Source organism: Pogoniulus pusillus, chromosome 9, assembly GCF_015220805.1.
Source record: "Pogoniulus pusillus isolate bPogPus1 chromosome 9, bPogPus1.pri, whole genome shotgun sequence".
Lineage (NCBI taxonomy): Eukaryota > Metazoa > Chordata > Aves > Piciformes > Lybiidae > Pogoniulus > Pogoniulus pusillus.
The window spans coordinates 14,999,129-15,016,156 of record NC_087272.1 but is presented as its reverse complement, the minus strand read 5'-3'; the positions used below and the strand labels follow the sequence as shown (position 1 = coordinate 15,016,156).

Here is a 17,028-nt window from a genome sequence, read left to right as displayed (position 1 = left end):
TTGCTGTGAGAATTGGAATATGAAATGTTGTAATCTGCTGCCATTATCTGCTTTGACTTCCTGCTTGTGTTCTGCATTAAAATTGAAGGTTTGGTTGCTAAAGTATGATCTCGAAGTATGACAGTGACAAGCACATGAATATGCAATAAGCAGCTGAAACAGCTAGAGAGCAATTCCTGAAAGGATTTCCCTATACTGATCAACATGAGCTGTTTTAATTAGCTGAGCAGCTGGAATTTAGCTGCTTCTTAACCACATCCTCATTTGCCCAGACAATGGGAAGTCACAGTTGTGCCGTTCATTAAATGATGCACAAATAAACATCCTCAGCATAGTGATAAGGATCAACTTGTCACTGGACTTCATTACTTTTTCAGGATTACTTGGTTTGGGGCTGGACCCAAGAAACAAGTAAAGTTGTGCCATGACGAGTTTAGATGACCAGATCTGTACTACTGAGCATGTGGTTATTTTAGGTGGCTGGATCTTTACTAGCCTTCTGCACCCGCAGGGCTAGACAATACCCCACCATTAAGCAGAGAACATGAGAGAATGTCTTCATTTTACAAAGAGGCCACTGTGGTGCCCAGTTGTTGCCAGATGCTATTTTTCTGGTGCTAGTTTGATCTCCCCGTGAGCCAATCTGGATAATCAGCACTAACAGGGAGTGGAAAAAAAAAAAAAAGTGGATCTACTGATACCAAAGGGTGAGAAGAACCAGCTGATCCCAGACATAGCCAGCATTTGGTGATTTGCTGTCACATTAGCTGCAGAGTCGTGGACTTAAACTTTGGTTTTGTGAGCAGAGGGTGAACTGCTTACCCCAAGGACTGCTGCTGGCCTGCTTGCCTGATCCCATTGCTTTTCCAGTGTCATCCTGGTGTCGTGGCTCTGCAGCCAGCTGGAGCAGACAGCTTGTCTGGCTAACAACTAATCGGGATGCTTGGGATGGGATTATGTGTTATTAGCAAAATGTCTGGTCCAGCAGAGCAAGTCACAAGAGAGCTGGTGGGAATGGTGAGCATGTGGGAAAGGTGGGACTACTAGCTGCACAAGTCTTATCTTCTCTTGCACTAATGGGCACATGCACTCCAAGTGCAGTTTGTCATGTGGTCTATCTAATTTATACACATCTGATGGAGGACTGGCAGTCCCATGCAGCAGAGGCACTGAAGAGGCTGGTCACTCTGGATGCATTGTCAGTGTAGCTTTGTTTAATTCACAGGATTAATACAGTTCTGTCTACTGCATCCACATCAAAAAGATGTGGTAGGTGTGACTCTTCTGTCTAACTCTGGGATTTTTTTGATTGAACTAGGCAGTTTGTCTTTGACTCATTATCAGAGTGGTGGTAAATCTTATCTTTTGCACCACCCTTAATTTAATTGTAAAATTACATCTTTCTGTGACTTAGTAGTACACTTGCTATAGAAAGATGGCATGATTTCTAAAGTAGCTGAGAGAAATACATAATGCCTTTTATTAAATTGGTCTTTTGCCTCACATTTCAATATCAGCTATTTAAAAATTCTTGGCTCACATTCCAAGAAGTCACAAGACATTAAAAATAGCAGCATTTTTACTTTTCTTATTCTACTTGTGAGTGTAAGATGGGCTCAATAACTCTAATAATTAAAAATATGTTTAAAAGCTTCTATACAGGTATGTGAACCTGAGGACTGATACTTGAAAGACAACTTCATATAACATGACATAAAGGCTAAATTTTGAGATTTTGCAGTAGATGCTTTGGTACATTAATTTTTTTTAGAACAAGTGATCATCCTCTTTTATTCTTCTCCCCTAGGCTTTTGTGGTATGTCTAAAGTGATGTATGAAAGAAGTACAATAAGTTTTTCTCTAGATCATTCATTGTTATGTCAGTTTAGATAAAGAAACAGGAGGTCCTGGTTTTGATAAAGGGAGCAGACATTTGTGTAAGCTTGCTTAATTCCTGCTGAGAGTACCATCCAAGCCAAGAGAAGACTAGTAAAGTGGATGGAGAGATGCTGAGACAGGGACCATAGCTTTGACTGTTATGCATCCCAAAAATTCCTCTATCTGTTTGCATTCTGTAGCAGAATGGGCTCCCCATCAGCTGGCTAGTGGGAACGTGGTGCTTTCGGCTCAGCTGGAGCCCCTGCTGCTTCTGAAAGAGCTAAAAGACATATGGGTGCAAATGTAGCCCAAAACATTGTGGTCTCTTTGCTCATGTAACAGGCGACTTGAATGCTGTCCTCCTCCGGACACAACAAACTCCTGCCTGCTCACTCAGAGCAGCTGTGTGATTGGAGTTGTATTTCCATGGGGTAGCACCTCCTTTTCTCTGCAGTGCCAGTCGCACAGGGGCTGTGTTGAGTCAGGAGTCACCCTGCAGCAGTAGGCCTGTGAGAAAGCCCTGTAGTTACACCAAAGCTGCACTTGAAGAGAGACGCTGCTCAGCACTAGTAGAACTGTTGGAGAAGAGCCTTTAATGAGGATGAGACCATGGTTTGCATGCAGCCAGTGCATTGACTCTGCTACCCACTTTGCAGCTCTTTGCCTGGTCTAGTTTGTGACAGTTCAGTTTCCCCAAACCACAGATGAGAAATACGCTTTTAAAGCACTTTCCTTGAGTGTTTATGTTTAGGAAACCTGCCCTTGAAACCTAGAATAAACCTGCCAGATAAACTGAGTAGGTGTTTTAACAACTTCAAACACACCACTCCAGATTCTTTATGTTTCAGAAATGGTTACCTGTGGGACCCTTCCTTTTCGTAGCACTGCCAAGTTAAAGCACCCAACTGCTTTCAGCATAAGGAGGTACAGCAGCAGACAGATTCCCTCTGAACCTGTTGAGTGGGTTTGCTTGGATGGTCAGGAAGCCCAACAGAGGAGGGTTAGTTCCCCCTTCTGAGGGGTTAGGAGGCAAAGCCCAGTGAAGCTGCTGCCTTAGCTGGAAAGCATAGAAACACATTTTGTGCTTTAACAGTGAGCAAGGTCTAGGATAAATGTGCAAATGTCAAAGAAGTTGCTCTGGTTGTCTGCTCTTGCATGCTACATTGGGGGAGGGTAGAAACAGTTTACATTTTTCCTTATTCCGTATTAGGTATGGAAACAGGAGTGATGTTGGAGCTAATGCTTATGCCATAGAGTCTTTAGTGCTCTCAGACTTCCTCCTATCTGTGCTGTCTTCTTCCAGCAAGGCACATAGGAATTGCTATCCCACATTTGCCAGGGGCTGGTTATTTTCAGTTAGCTCTCTGTCCCCTGAAATGTTCTATAACTGTTGGTGGAATCATAGTAGGACCAGGATCAGAGGTCCCACATGGATTAAACTCCTTCTCTCTTTATTTTTCCTTAGCATGTGCATTTGTGGGGGCTTTGTGTATGCCCTGGTTCATTGTTATGCCTCTAGGACAGAAGGAGGAGGAGGTAGTGGGAAATAGGCAGGGACTCCATACAGTAGAGTAATTGCTATAGCTTTTAGCTCATGAAATAGGAGAATTAAATTCTATTTGGTTATGTTAATTATTTGGATGGCTTGAGAAAAAAGTGTATCATTAGCTGTGGAGCAGCATATTAATAATCTCATCACTTTTTTCTTTGCAAGACAGTACAACAGACCACAAATAATTCCCTGTGGAATAGGGAGGGGTTAGCTCAGCATAAGGTATGGTCAGAATGGCCCAAGAACACCACCTTATTTAAACTACTGGGGTTTAGTGTATAACAGAGTTATGTGATTTACAGTTCTTTGCACAACTTCACGCAAAAAAAAAAAATCTACATCCACTCCCATTTCCAGGTTTTTTTCAGGGCTTGGATAATTGTAAGCTGAATGTGAATCAGACTTTCCTGGGAGAGGAAATGTCATCCTTTGCCAAAGGGTTGTTGATGGCTGACCTGTTAATGGAAAGTGGAAAAGAAAAACTAAGTGCTAACAGCTTGTTTTGCCTGTGAGCTCATACACTTTCTAACAGAACCATATTATCCCGGGTTCTAAATTACATGGATAGTTGCATGCATTGGTCTTGATAATGCCATATTTCAACTGCACTAAGTTGGTTTAGTGAAACATTTTGCTTCTTTGCTCTTTACGCTTTGATTTTTAAAGTGGTTTTTCTATACCCTTTTGGTTCTCATGTTGCATGAAAACAAACTTTTGCCTGCATAATGACTCCTATGATTTCTAGCCAAAAACACCTGCTTGTTTCTGGAAGTGCTCACAGATTCTGAAGCAAATTGCAATAGCTCAAAAAGCTTTTGCCAGCAGAATAAATGACTTACTCCTTTTAGTTCATACAGGTACTTCAATATGTATTCTTTATAGATTTACTTATTTCCTGTGGTGAAGCCTAAGTAAATCTTGAATTTTAAGATGGAAAGACCTTTGCTGCACTAGAAAATGTCAGATTTGTGTTGGCAGACTTTAGTCTCCTTTATACCTGATACTAAATACGATTAAAAAAAAGCCCTAAAGTTTATAGTATATTCTCATCAATGAGAGCAGAATAATAAGGCTTCCAAAATGAGCATTCAAAAGATAGTTACTTGATTTTCAAAGAATTAAAAAATGAGTCAGAGGTACAAGTGGGAGGAATGTAAAACTAAAAGTGTTTCTTAAAGATAAGGCTGTATTATGATGGAACATTTTGAAGGGAAATTAAAATCCTTTTCTGCTGAGAATGCCCAGCAAAATCTAACTGATAGAAATGTTTTCTAATGCAGCTTTGCTAACCATGTGGACAGAGGCCAAGCCACATTTGAACTCTTGCTGAAACAAATAGACATTGTTTATCCTAGACTAGCCAAACTATTTCAGAAACAGTTTGGTCAGAGCAACGTTTGGTTTTGGTTTTAGTTTTAATGAGTTTTCAAGAGTGACTGTGGAGGTAGGATATTTTTCATTCATGTCCTTTTTGACTGTCTATTTCTTCTCCAAATCCCTTTATTTTTCACCAAACTGCAGTGATTGCAGCCATCAGCAATCGCAGTGAAGTGTGTGTGGTGCTAAACCGTGCTCTGACAGTTGCTGTACTTCATGGCTGCTGCAGGCAGAGTGAGCGCAGTGCTACAGGGCTAATGCTCTCCTTGTGCTGACATTCCTGCTGTTATAACAATGCTGTGGTGAAAGTTTATGGAAAAGTCTTGGTCAGTATAGCTTTCTGTTGTAGTTAAGGTATTGTGTTAATTTCGACCAACTGTTTATTTTCAGCCTCTAGAAAGACTGTTTAGCACTTTAAGAGGCTTCTCATCAATATTCTTCATCTGTTGTGTCTGGGTTTTTTTGGTTGGTTTGTTTGTTTTGTGTGTGGTTTGTTTGTTTTAAAGAAAAACTACAAAAGGTCTTTTGCAGAAATGTTGGGGTGTTTTTTTTACTCTCTTCTACAGCTTTGTGCAAGTGGTAGGTTATTACTGTCATGTTCTTCAAGTTAGGAACAGTTTCTGAAAATTATAATCCAAACATAGTTTTGTTTTTTGCCCACAAAGATAGTCAGGACTGCTATATCTGTTAAATAAGACATTCACAACAGTGACATCCAAAACCTTAATCTTTCCAAGAAAATAGATGAGTTGGAAAAAGAAAACATTTTTCTGTCCTTGTTTATCAACAAATGTTTTGGTCATGCTGTCTAACCCCACCCATCAAGTTATAACTGAGCAATGTAATCTGATCTGAAAGGCAAGAGAAGTTGTTTAGTAGTTGTTTAAAATATTTAGCAAGGGGGTTGTAGGTTTTTAGTTGCTTGTCTCAGTTTTATTTATTTACAAAAATGTTAAGTCATTAAATGCTTATAATCCGAGAATATGCGCACCCACCGGGGCTCTTCTCCAAGTTTTCTCTTCCAATGAGACAGAATGTGTCAGAACTTCCACATGGAATCAAGAGGGAAAAAAATAATAGTTGGTTTTCTGTCTTTGAAGAGTCTTGTAGCTAAGCTGAAACCTGATTTTCATTAGAAGGGGGTGGGTATGGTTGTATACTGAAGGAGTTTTGGTCAAATTTCTGTGAAATAGCCTAGGGGAAAATGCTCTTGACGAACCTTTACAATATGTGGAGAATTTTTGCATGAAGTTACTTAATTTTTTTTTCTCTTTGAGACATTAACTACATCGTAATTTTTTTTTTTTTTGCTTCATTTAGCCAAGGACCCTTGTCATCCATAAGAGCAGCAATCAAGAGATGTAAGTCTACTTCTCGTGTTTTTTGTGAACCACAGTATTGCAAGGCTGTGACATCTTTGTTTTCAGTAGCTGGTTAACTTTGTAATTCAAAACAAAGTAATTAGCAGGCTTTTGTGGGGCTGTATTTTCCTTCTCTTTATTACTTGAGCTTAGACTGTCTTTTTGCTTTGCTGATGAGCTGTTGCTTCTTGCCAATTACTAACTTTTTCTTATTTATGCACTAATGCATTTGTGCACAGATGTCATCCACCTCTGAAAAACTCGAGTTACACATGCCAAATTTTTCATTTGTTTGATGTAACAGAAGATTGTTCTATTTCAGTAGGAGTCTGCAGTAATCACTGTACTGTAGGACAGTGCAGCAACCCAGACTGTGCTGGGAACAGGATTAGCCTCATGCACCATGCTCACTTTTGGAAAACTAAAAATAGTTTATAAGTCTTGAATTGAAGTCTAAACTCTTCTCTGATTTCATCACTTAACTCCTCTTTACCTTTCCCTTGCTTTACCTTTCTTTAGCTGCATCTTCCAAAGCATGTTTTTCTTTCTCCCACTTTTCACTTTTATATCTTTTCTGTCCATTTAAATTTCACATTAATGAAACAACTCTCAGGATTCTGTTATGGGAAAAAAATGAGTGCATGTACTACTGATTCATTTCTCATGGATCTATTAGTCAGGGGCTCATTAGTATGGATTAGGTTGGAGGTAGTCAAAGGGGATCATGAAAGCTTTATTCAGAGCAAGTCTGCATGATGCTGTAGTTAAAATGCAGCACTTTATTTGTGGTGTCACTGCAATAGATAGGAAACTGGAAAAGAGGGAGCACTAGATCACAGTGGGCCTTTGTGGTGGAGTCAGAAGTTGATTCAGACTGCCTAAGCCTCAGTACCTCCTCTAAATGAGAAACTATCTGAAAGATACTATGAAATTGGTATCTGTATTTCTGAAAATATAGTAGGAAGTGATACTTTGAGGCACAATCAAATAAGAAACAATGAAGTCAATAAGCCTCATTTCATATGTTATTGTACTTTATAATATCAATGTCTACATAGCTATGATGAAATACCATGGGATTTATTCAGACAATAAGCATATTTCCATGCATATATCATGACATTGTATATGAAAATGTTGTTCTTTGTGCCACTAACTACACTTTTGGATGAACCTAAATTAAAAGTAGACCCTGAATAATTCTTAAGTCACCTCACCATTGATCTGGGAAGCATATAATATTCTCTGAAAAAGTGTATTTCCAAAACAGAGTTAGAAATTTTCTTCCTACATCACAGCTTCTGTGGGCTATGTGTATGTGTCTCTAATTTTCAAGAAACTTGATAGATATGTGCAGGATTTCAACTTTCCAGCCTGTGGACAACACTTTATGTGACTTTGTACTGGTAAGTCTCTCTATCTTGTGGCCAAAGAGGAGGAGGGTTTATTTTCCTTTCAGCCACCCTAACTATCTCTGGGTAGAAAGTGTCCTTTTGTTTCATTTTTTTGACAGCTCAGCAGAATACAGAAAAGCAAGCCCAGCATGCTTGAAGAAAGCAAGTGCAGGAATATGGGATATGCTTAGAAGTAATTTTTTAATGTCAACTCTTCAAAAGTTACACTGTATTTTTAATGATGGTCTCAGGCCAGGACACACCACTAAACCTCATGCCCTCTGAAATCAGTGAAACTATTTCCATTGACACCAGTGCAGCAATATTCCAAAGAAAGTAAATAGAGGCAGGCCAAGTGCTGCATGGGAATGATGTTTTCACTCACTCTTACACTGTTCAGAGTAGGACAGAATGAAGAAGCAGGGCTACAGAGGCAAGTCTGCTGTCCTAGAATGCTGGAAGTACCTACAAGCTTGTTCCATCCTTATTCTGTCCTAAGCAAATATGTAGGTGAATGAAGGATGTGTAACAGCTTGGATGCTGAATCAGAATTTTCCCATGTGGCAGTTTTGAAGCCATTTTTGGCTGTGGCTTTTGTTTGGGTTTCACGTTTTGTTTTGCTTGGGGGCTTCCTATGTTCTTTTGGCTCTCACTTTTTCCCCAACCAGATCAATTCTGAGACCTCATTCTCTCCCCATCTGCACAAACATTTAGGTTGGCACAGTACAGGGAATGGCACAGAGGCAGCCCAAGGAAAGGTGTAGAAAGTACTGAAGTGCCTTCATAAATCATCATTGTCAAATTTGAATGGAACTAGTGGCTTATTCTAGTTGTGCAGATATTCTTCTTCTTTTTTCTTTTTTTTTTTTTTTGGCAGCAATGCCAGCCTCTAAAGTGCCCAGCAGCTTGGTGAGCTGTGAAAAGAGTATTTGACCTCAGTGGAGGTGGGAAGAGGAACTTCTGTTACTCCTCTAGATTATTTTTGATCACTTCCCTCCCTGAAGGTTGCACATAGGAAAACTGGAGCCAAGGAAACAGAGCCTGCTTTTGGGGATGGCATGTTTCTTCCCCTATGTAGATGGTGGTCTAAACTCAAGGTGAGCTGATTTAGAGAGATACAGAAAACTGTGGGATGATACAATTGCTCATGTTCATTCAAGAGTGGATACAAGTCCACGTTTGGCAGGGGAATTGAGTATTATCAGCTGACTACATTCAAGCATTAAATCAGCCTTGCTCTAATGTCAAACAGCTTGGAACTTCCCTGAGGTGCTTGGAAACAGAACTAGAAGAAAAAAGAGCAAGACGTCCCCCTTGTGCCAAGAAATGGTTCAGGAGGAAAGCTTCAACTCTTACTTCAGAGATACATGAAAATGTCCAATTAGTTTGAGCCTGAATTTCTACAGAAATAGTTTAACCAGATCTTGAGTAAAAACAGAGGGTGGTTTTCTGGTTTTGATTTGAGGATTACCTGTTCCTCTCTAAAGAAGAATCTCAACACAGCCATATAACACTTGGGGTATTGCAGAGGCCTGAGACATGGCCTCCTGCATGGGACCATTCTCTCAGCTCCTCTGGTATATCACATTGTAGCTGAGGGAGGGAATGTTTTCTCAGTCTTGAGGCTCTCTGTGAGATTCTATCTTGAATAATCTGTCTTCCTAGGCAGCTATATAATCAAAAGAATAACTTCTCAGTCTAATAGTCTACATATTTCATAGGATTGTTGGCAGAAATGCCTAGCTCAGTGTTAGAAAAGCACTGAAAGAGCTGTATCTCTAAATACTGGCACAGGTCCCTGTTGTAGGAAGTAACATTATCACTTTAAAACCTATTCATAATGGTAAGTATGAATTAACTGAATTAGTTCATTGGCAGGATTGTGTTTACTTACAGCTGCTGGAGGGGACAACACATACAAATCATCAGAAAATTTTGGATCTTAATTTCCCACAAGGCTTGGGCTATTTGAGGCTGTGGTTTCAATCTTTAGCAGCAAAAATGAAACTTGCCTTTGAAACACTGAAATGACAAAACTGTTCAATATTTTGTACAGATTTGCTAATGGAAACATATGAAGACATCTGTCTACTAGCAAAGTTTTTTTTTTTTTATGAATATTTTAACTGTGGTGCTTTCAGGAGTGTTTACTTGAAATTCAAAGTTTCAAGGATTACATAGATGGCTCATTGGAGGCTTTTTGGCCTATGTCAAGAAAGGAGAAAGGTCTTTTAGACTCTTTAGGTTTTCCTTTTTTTTTGTTTTTACAGTGTTAATAAATTGGAAGGTATATTTAAATTTCACAGGAGAATACAGCATGTAGAATTTATCTAGAAATGAAGAAAAGACGATGTAATTTGACAGGTTTATCAATGCAGTTTGGCATCCCTCATTTAGCTTTTATTTCTAATGCTCTTACTGTAATTCAGCTATACCACAAACAGTCATGCTGAATACATTTACCAAATTAATACTTCTTTCGATCCTCTTTGGAAAAGTAATCTTGGAATTAGTTGGAGTCCGCTTATTGTTTCTTGGTTTTTGTGTGTAGTTTTGTTCTAGGGGGCTTTTAATGTGTGTGTTTTGCTGTTTGTTTGTTTATTTTTACTTTAATGTGTGTCTTAGAACAATTCTGTGTTAAGATTTCTGAAGAAGAAAGTGAAGGTGAGATGCAGGGGATTTTGATGTACTTATTTTAGCCACACAATGTTTATGGAACTGCTTTAGGAGATGCAGAATCATGCCCACAACTTTGAGATGTACCTTTTATTAGGATTAGCCTGCCTGCCCATATCTCTTTGATAGATCAGAGTATATATTAAAGGTTCCCAGCTTCTTTGCATCTGTATCAGCTCCTCAGCTCCTCTGTACTGCACACTGAGAAGCTTCCTAAAAGGTAGCTGATCTCCTGTTCAGAAGGTGGCAGTGTGCATATCTGGGAGCTCCAAGAAAAACTGCAGCTACCAGCTCTACTGATTCCAACAGATTTTTTTCAACATGTGGGGATTTGGAAGAGCAGACAGACAAACCAAGCTGCTAAGAGGGTGCAACAGAATACACCTATGTATTTCTGTGAGTGAGTTGGTGATTTAATTGGTCATTCATCAGCTGTGCAGATGTTCCTGTAATTCAGGGAGTTAGGATTGACTGCATGCTCTGCTGACCACTTCATTATTTTGTGGAAGTATGGTGAACAAAATATTTATAGCCCATTATTTTTGGAAAGGGAAAAGCACAGACCCAGACAAAACCCACGATTTTAACCTAAAGAAAGCATTCAAAGAGGTTATCTTCATTCTCCGTATTCCTACAGTGGCTCTTTGTTGAGTGGACATTTCCATATTCAGTTATAGTCTTTTTGGCTCATTACTGCAAGGGAAACTTCTAAACAGCCATTGTTGAAGTCAGCATGAGACTAGAAATAAAATTTGCTTTTATTTTCGTTTTCTAAGACACTGTGTTGTGAATAGACATTGCAGTTGTAGTCTTACAGCATTGGCAAATGTGCTATTATTGCATGACTAACCCGTTGGATTGTGATTTCTGGTACTCTGAAGCCTTGGTTTGTTCTCCTTCACCTCCTCTTCCTCTTCTGTAACCCCTTCTTTTTTCCCCTCTAGCACTCATGAATAGTGCACATCAAAAATGCCCTGTCGAAGAGGTATGTCTGACACAACTCTGTGTGACTCTGGAATCAAGTATGCCTTGCTGATTTCAGCTAATGATTCTGTGATGGCAGAGGAACACTTGATTGTCACCTTTGGCACAAGAAGACTCTATTAGTTCCTCAGTTGTGCTTCTTATGCAAAAATTTGTCCCTTGGTTAATTTCCTTTTATCTCTAAAGAAATCAAAATGAATATATAATGTGGCCATTGAAAAAATTATTTGGATGTGGATATGGAAAAAAATAGAAAAAGAAAGAGGTCAGGATTAAGTTATTTTAGGTAACTTTAAAACACAGAGTTTGAAAAAAAAAAAAGCTTTTAATCCACAGTGATTACATTTTAAGCAATTTCTAGTTGGGAATATTTATTGTTTGTTTTTTTTTCTTTCACATAAAGGAAGGTGAAAAAGCTTCTTCCCTTTTGTACTTTTCACTTCTCTAAAACAAACTAAAAGAGAGATTAAAAAAGATTTAATAAACCCTCTGAGAAATCAGCTATCAAAAGAAAAGCCAGACCTGTTTCATATATCTTTTTGTTTTAATAATGCATTCTTTTACCTAAAGAAAAACAAAAAGAAGTTTCTACTGCAGCATCAACACAGAATGCAGGAACATCTGGTGAGGAAAAACAAAGGAGACAGGTCTATTTCTATTGGTGGTAACTTGGGCGTAAAGTGGATTAAATTGATTATGAAACTGCACCTTTTAAAACTTCTCCCATTTAATACAAATAATTTTCCAACAACTTGGCCACCCTTCAGATCTGGAATTGATGATCGTGTGCTCTATGTTCTCTGTTTCATTGATAGCAGATTGATTTGGGCTCTGCTGTTATCCTCATCTTACTGATAGCAGATTGATAGGGGCTCTGGTGTTATCCTCATCTTACTGCTGTGATAATATATTTTAACCTCTTCAAAATTTTGTTTCTTTTCTTTGAATAGCTTCTCGGACCTCTAGCCATAGTGAACAGCAAAGAGATAGAAGGTATGGTGTTCTTTGTCATATTACACTTAGGTCTTACTGTAAAACTTAGATTGTGTCACAATATTACTTCTTGGGGCTTTCACCTCTGTTTTTTTTTCCTCCCTTCTCTCTGTCCCTATTTAAAAACAAATTGGACTTGAAATAAACTAAAAATACTTTGACTCTTAAGCAAAAAATACTTTGACTCTTAAGCACAGGGTTAGTTATGAATTTGAGGAGGTTTTTTAATATATGTCCTCAAAAAAAAAAAAAAAAAGCAACCAACCATCAAACCTCTGCAGAACTGTTTTATTTTTCTGACATCTATTTACAGGATCACTTCACAATGAAAATAAGCACACTCCAGGCCTCCTTCCAGTTTCTCAAAGGATATTGAGAAAAGAGGTCACTAACCTGGATAGTTGGTGAACTGAGCCTGACATTATTTCAGGGGGAACTGTAGCCTTATTTAAAAAACTCTTTTCACAGTAGTTTAGATGTAGTTGTTACGCTTTTGCAACTTTTTTTTTCTGTCAGTAGACAGAGGTTGCTACAGATGCTTCAACTACTCAGAAAACTTACTTCTCAAAATGTATTTTGTGCCAGAGTCTGGACTGAACAGTGGTACTCTGGGGACCGTGGTCTGGGAATGTGGGCCACCATTGCAGCTTATGCTCTAAAGCAGTTGTTACAACAATAAAACAGGAGTAGTACCTACGGGTCCTAGACTGTGGCACCAAAGTCCCTGTTGTACTAGATGCTGTAGCAAACAGAGCCTGTCCCAAAGGCTTCATGAGGCTCCTTCTGCCCCACTTTAGTGCACTGGGAGGTTTCCCTGATGACAGATAACCTTTTAGGTAGCCAGCCAGAAGCAGTTTTAACAATCCTACTGTTTCCACATTGTATCAGGCTAAGGGCAAACACATGAATAGTTCTTATTATCCTGTGAGGATTAAGACTTCTTCTATCTAATTGAGTTACACTTGTGTCTAAGTACTTTAAGCATGTAAATTATTTCACTGAAGCCCATAAACCTACTTTTTGGCTTAGACATTTAATTAGGTGCTTTGAATGGAAGCCTCAGTGCTTGTTATAAAGGTCAGGTAAGTTACTCTGAAATCCTGGGAAAATGTCTTTAATAAAATCAAAAAGACTTGAGCTGTTTTGATCTCCCATACTGTGGAAATCTTGGTCTTTTATATGTGGAAGAGCTATTTTAAAATGTTTTAGATAATTATTCCCCTTTGTCTTAATTTCCAGACGTCCTGAAATTACTATTGTTGCTGCTGAACCCCTCCGGACATCCTCCTGGTTTCCAGGTGCAAGCCCTGTCACTCCTCATGGATTAGGATTCCCTTCTGCTTCATCTCATGCTCAGTGGAGGAGAAATGACCGTATTCCAGCTGAGGTGAGCATAAATTTACATGAGAGTTTTGATTTGCAAGGGTAAAAAGCACATAAAGGTAAAGAGAAACAGAGTTTTTGCTTGCTAGGCTTTCACATATTGTATAAAGACTATAACAGTGTTCTTTTCCTCTGCATATGTTACTTTAGTATATTTTAATGGGTCAGGTTTTTTTCTCTCTTTCCTCAAAGGATCACATCTGGGTGTACATTAATATCTATCTCTGTTCTGTAGCTTCCACCGTCATATGAGCAGGTGATAAAAGAAATTAACCAAGTGCGAGTCAACACAACAAACAACAATAATGCTGCTGCTCCTAGACATACCACTACTTCTGCAACACAAACTGACTTTCCAGAGGAACTCACCAGCCACTTGCCAGGAAGTAATGTAGAAACTAGTGTGCCTACACACTGGGAACCTGCAGGCTATCCAGGTGAGGTTGTTTTGGATTTCTCATTAGTGAAAATCTTACTCTGACTCCTGAAGATGGTCTGTGGAGCATTTAATATGAATAACAGTTAAATTTCTGTAGCAGTCCCATTTCGTATGACTGCCATTGCATTCATGATAAGAATATAATTAAATCTTGGAAGTTCTGCTCAATTCATGCAAAATGACCTTTGCTTTGAGGCCAGAGTAGCTGAGGTGTCTGATCAGAACAGCAGCAGTGTTACATGTTCATGCAAACGAAGCACACTTTGGAAAGTCACTGTATTATTCTTTGGCCTACTTTCATGCCCCTCATGCTGCAAGCTAACAAATAGCTTTGAGCTCAAAATATATAGATACCATTCATCTCAGCAATCCTTTACTCCCTCCTGGAGTTCATGTGTTTTTTTCATTCATCTTTTTAAAAAGCTAGCTGCAGTTTCATAAGCAGCAATAAGTTCTGAATGAAAACCATCGTGTTTACCATCCTGAGAGATGAAAACAAATGGCATAAATTGTTCTGGAATAGAGAACTGATTTTTTTTTTCCCTTTTTGGTTCATAGGGCGGAGTCCTCTTAAACCTCCTCGGCCTTCTGCGTCTCTCCTGAATAGGCCTCCTTCAGAAAATGAGAATTCCTTAATAGTCTTTGAAACTTCTGAAGGTCAGAGGTGCCAAGAAAATCCCAGTGCTGTGATACGTCCTGTGCCAAAGCCGAGATCGAGAAGCAATCTCAGACCTGTGGTCAAAAATACTGAAAATAAGACAGACAATGCAGAAGAAGTGTCTACCACACCTTTCTTAGATGACAGCTTGCTAGACAATCAGTTGGCGATGGACAGCATGAACACAGAAAAGAGCCAAAATAGTATTGTTTCAAGGATCAAAGTGTTTGAATCCCAAGGAACTAATGATACCTCAGGATTATCAAAAAAGCCAGAAATTGCCCCTCGTTCGTTCCCTCCAAGACCTGTTACTGCAAAGAAACCAGAGGTTGCTCCAAAGCCAGGTGTAAGCAGAATTTCAGGAGACTGGGATGCATGCACAGAAAGCAAATCATCACCTTCTAAGGAATTGCAGCCTCAACCTGAAGAATCTGGGAGCAGTGTTGGAACTAAACCTGAACTGCCAAAGAAGCCAAAACCTGGCCTTGTTAAAAGTAATAGTAGTGATTTTCTTGATGCAAGGAGTGGATCAGTTGCAGAGAACAATAATGGACAGAAAAAATATCCTGTTCCCACTCCAAGGCCTCTCGTTCCTAAAAAGTCATGTTATACAGAAAATCCTGCCCTTTCCCTGGCCTTGCTAAAACCAACTGCTGCTCCCCCACGAGCTTCCATGTGTGCCCAGGAGAAGGGTTTCAAGTCTCTGGGGGAATTGCCATCCTCAGCCAACTCTTCAGCACCTGCTTCACAAAAACTAGATGTGGAAGGAGATCTAATCAGTTTCGATGATGACGTTTTGCCCCTAAGTCCAGCTTGCGTGGCTAAAGAGAGCATCAGTTCTGAAGCTGCAGCAGGTAAGAACAAATTCTTTTAAGCTGTTGCTGTGGTTACTTTTTGCAGGCGTGTGAGTTATGTCTGCTTGTCTTGAGGGGCTTTATGCGTGCATACGATGCTCTTGGGTTTCTGTTATGTCAAGTTCACTATGAAAGTACTTAGATTTTGAGATTCAGGAGGTTTCAGTGCTATATAAATCTCAGAACCTGTCTGATGGATGTACTGTGTGATTACTAGAATAACAATAAAAGATGATGTTATGCGCTAGGTGTCACCTGCAGTGTGTATCACAGGTCTCCCTGAGGAACCTGGGCATCTTATCTTGTGCCATCCTTTCTGAGTAATTTGAGTGCCTGAGTTTCTGTAGTGGAGACCTAGTCAGGGAAGCAACATAACCTCTCTCTATGACAACCTGAAAGGAGGTTGTAGAGAGGTGGGAGTAGAGGCAGGGGTCAGTCTCTTCTCCTAGGTAAAAAAATGATGAGAGTAAATGTCCTCAAGCTGTGACAGAGAAGCTTTAGATGGGATACTAGGAAGAATTTCTTAACTGAAAGGGTGGTTAAGCACTGGAACAAGCTGCCCAGAAATGGTGGAATCATCATGCCTGGAAGTGTCCAGAAAAAAATGTGGAGATGTCATGCTTAAAGACGTGGTTTAGTGGTGGACTTGGTTCAGTCAATAGTTGGGGTTGATCTTAAAGGGTCTTTTCCAATCTTAATGATTCTACGATTCTGTCATCTGGAGAAGCAGAAATGTTTGCTGCATTTAGGGATGCTTGTGATCAGACATACTGGGATACTGTGGCCATCTCACCTGTGCCTACTTGCTTACCTTCTCTACCTTTGTGTCTTGTCATGCAACTCTGTGCTGGTTATACAACTTCAGTTTTTTTCTAATAAGTTAAAATAGTTACTTCATATGGACAAAAGAATTGCTATAAGTACACCCCTTTCATAACCCTTGTTTGATTCCTTTAATCACTTGTGGTCATATTTTTTAATGCTATTTTCTTGAAAGACACAGGTGAGTGTTGAGCTATCACTAATTTTTATAGCAATAGGTTTTTCCCTCTTAGAATTCAAGTATGTCCTGATTTAACTTACAGCTGCATTACAGTCTATAGAGAGTTCTGCTTAATTAAAACAGATGTTGTGTCATAACAAGTGCTTATTTAAAGCACTAACTAGGATATTTGATCTTTTATTTTTAACCTCATTTGTCACTAAACATCTTTCTGAAAAGAGAAGCATAGATACTGTGTAGTTGTCACAGTAATGACTGTTAACAAATGTGATTTCTTCATACTTTGTGGATTATATCATTAGATCTAGTTCTGATTTGTTGTTGTTTCTCTTCTGTACTGGCATAAAAACCCACGGCAGATGTAGAAATTCCCTTAAAGTCATAAACTCTAAGATTGCTGTGCATGAACCTACAGATCTCAGGGGAGCTTATGAAAGCAGTGAAATAAGGCAACAGAAGATCCTGCAGGAGAGGTG

At 39.2% G+C, this 17,028-nt stretch overlaps 1 protein-coding gene across 5 annotated transcripts in view; it reads left to right on the top strand.

The window, feature by feature from the left end:
• The window catches only part of SH3D19 (SH3 domain containing 19), a 76,608-nt gene that overhangs the window by 30,952 nt on the left and 28,628 nt on the right, over positions 1–17,028 (top strand). For 2 of the 5 annotated variants that reach the window (XM_064148637.1, XM_064148639.1), the window contains exons 2-7: positions 6,128–6,168; positions 11,183–11,223; positions 12,173–12,215; positions 13,455–13,602; positions 13,834–14,035; positions 14,596–15,549. In XM_064148637.1, coding sequence (XP_064004707.1) covers positions 11,208–11,223; positions 12,173–12,215; positions 13,455–13,602; positions 13,834–14,035; positions 14,596–15,549 — 1,363 coding nt within the window. In that variant the 5' untranslated portion in view covers positions 6,128–6,168; positions 11,183–11,207. Of the gene's footprint in view, positions 1–5,867; positions 5,950–6,127; positions 6,169–11,182; positions 11,224–12,172; positions 12,216–13,454; positions 13,603–13,833; positions 14,036–14,595; positions 15,550–17,028 lie in introns of those variants that run through there. The other 3 variants (XM_064148636.1, XM_064148640.1, XM_064148638.1) reach the window with 2 other exon arrangements.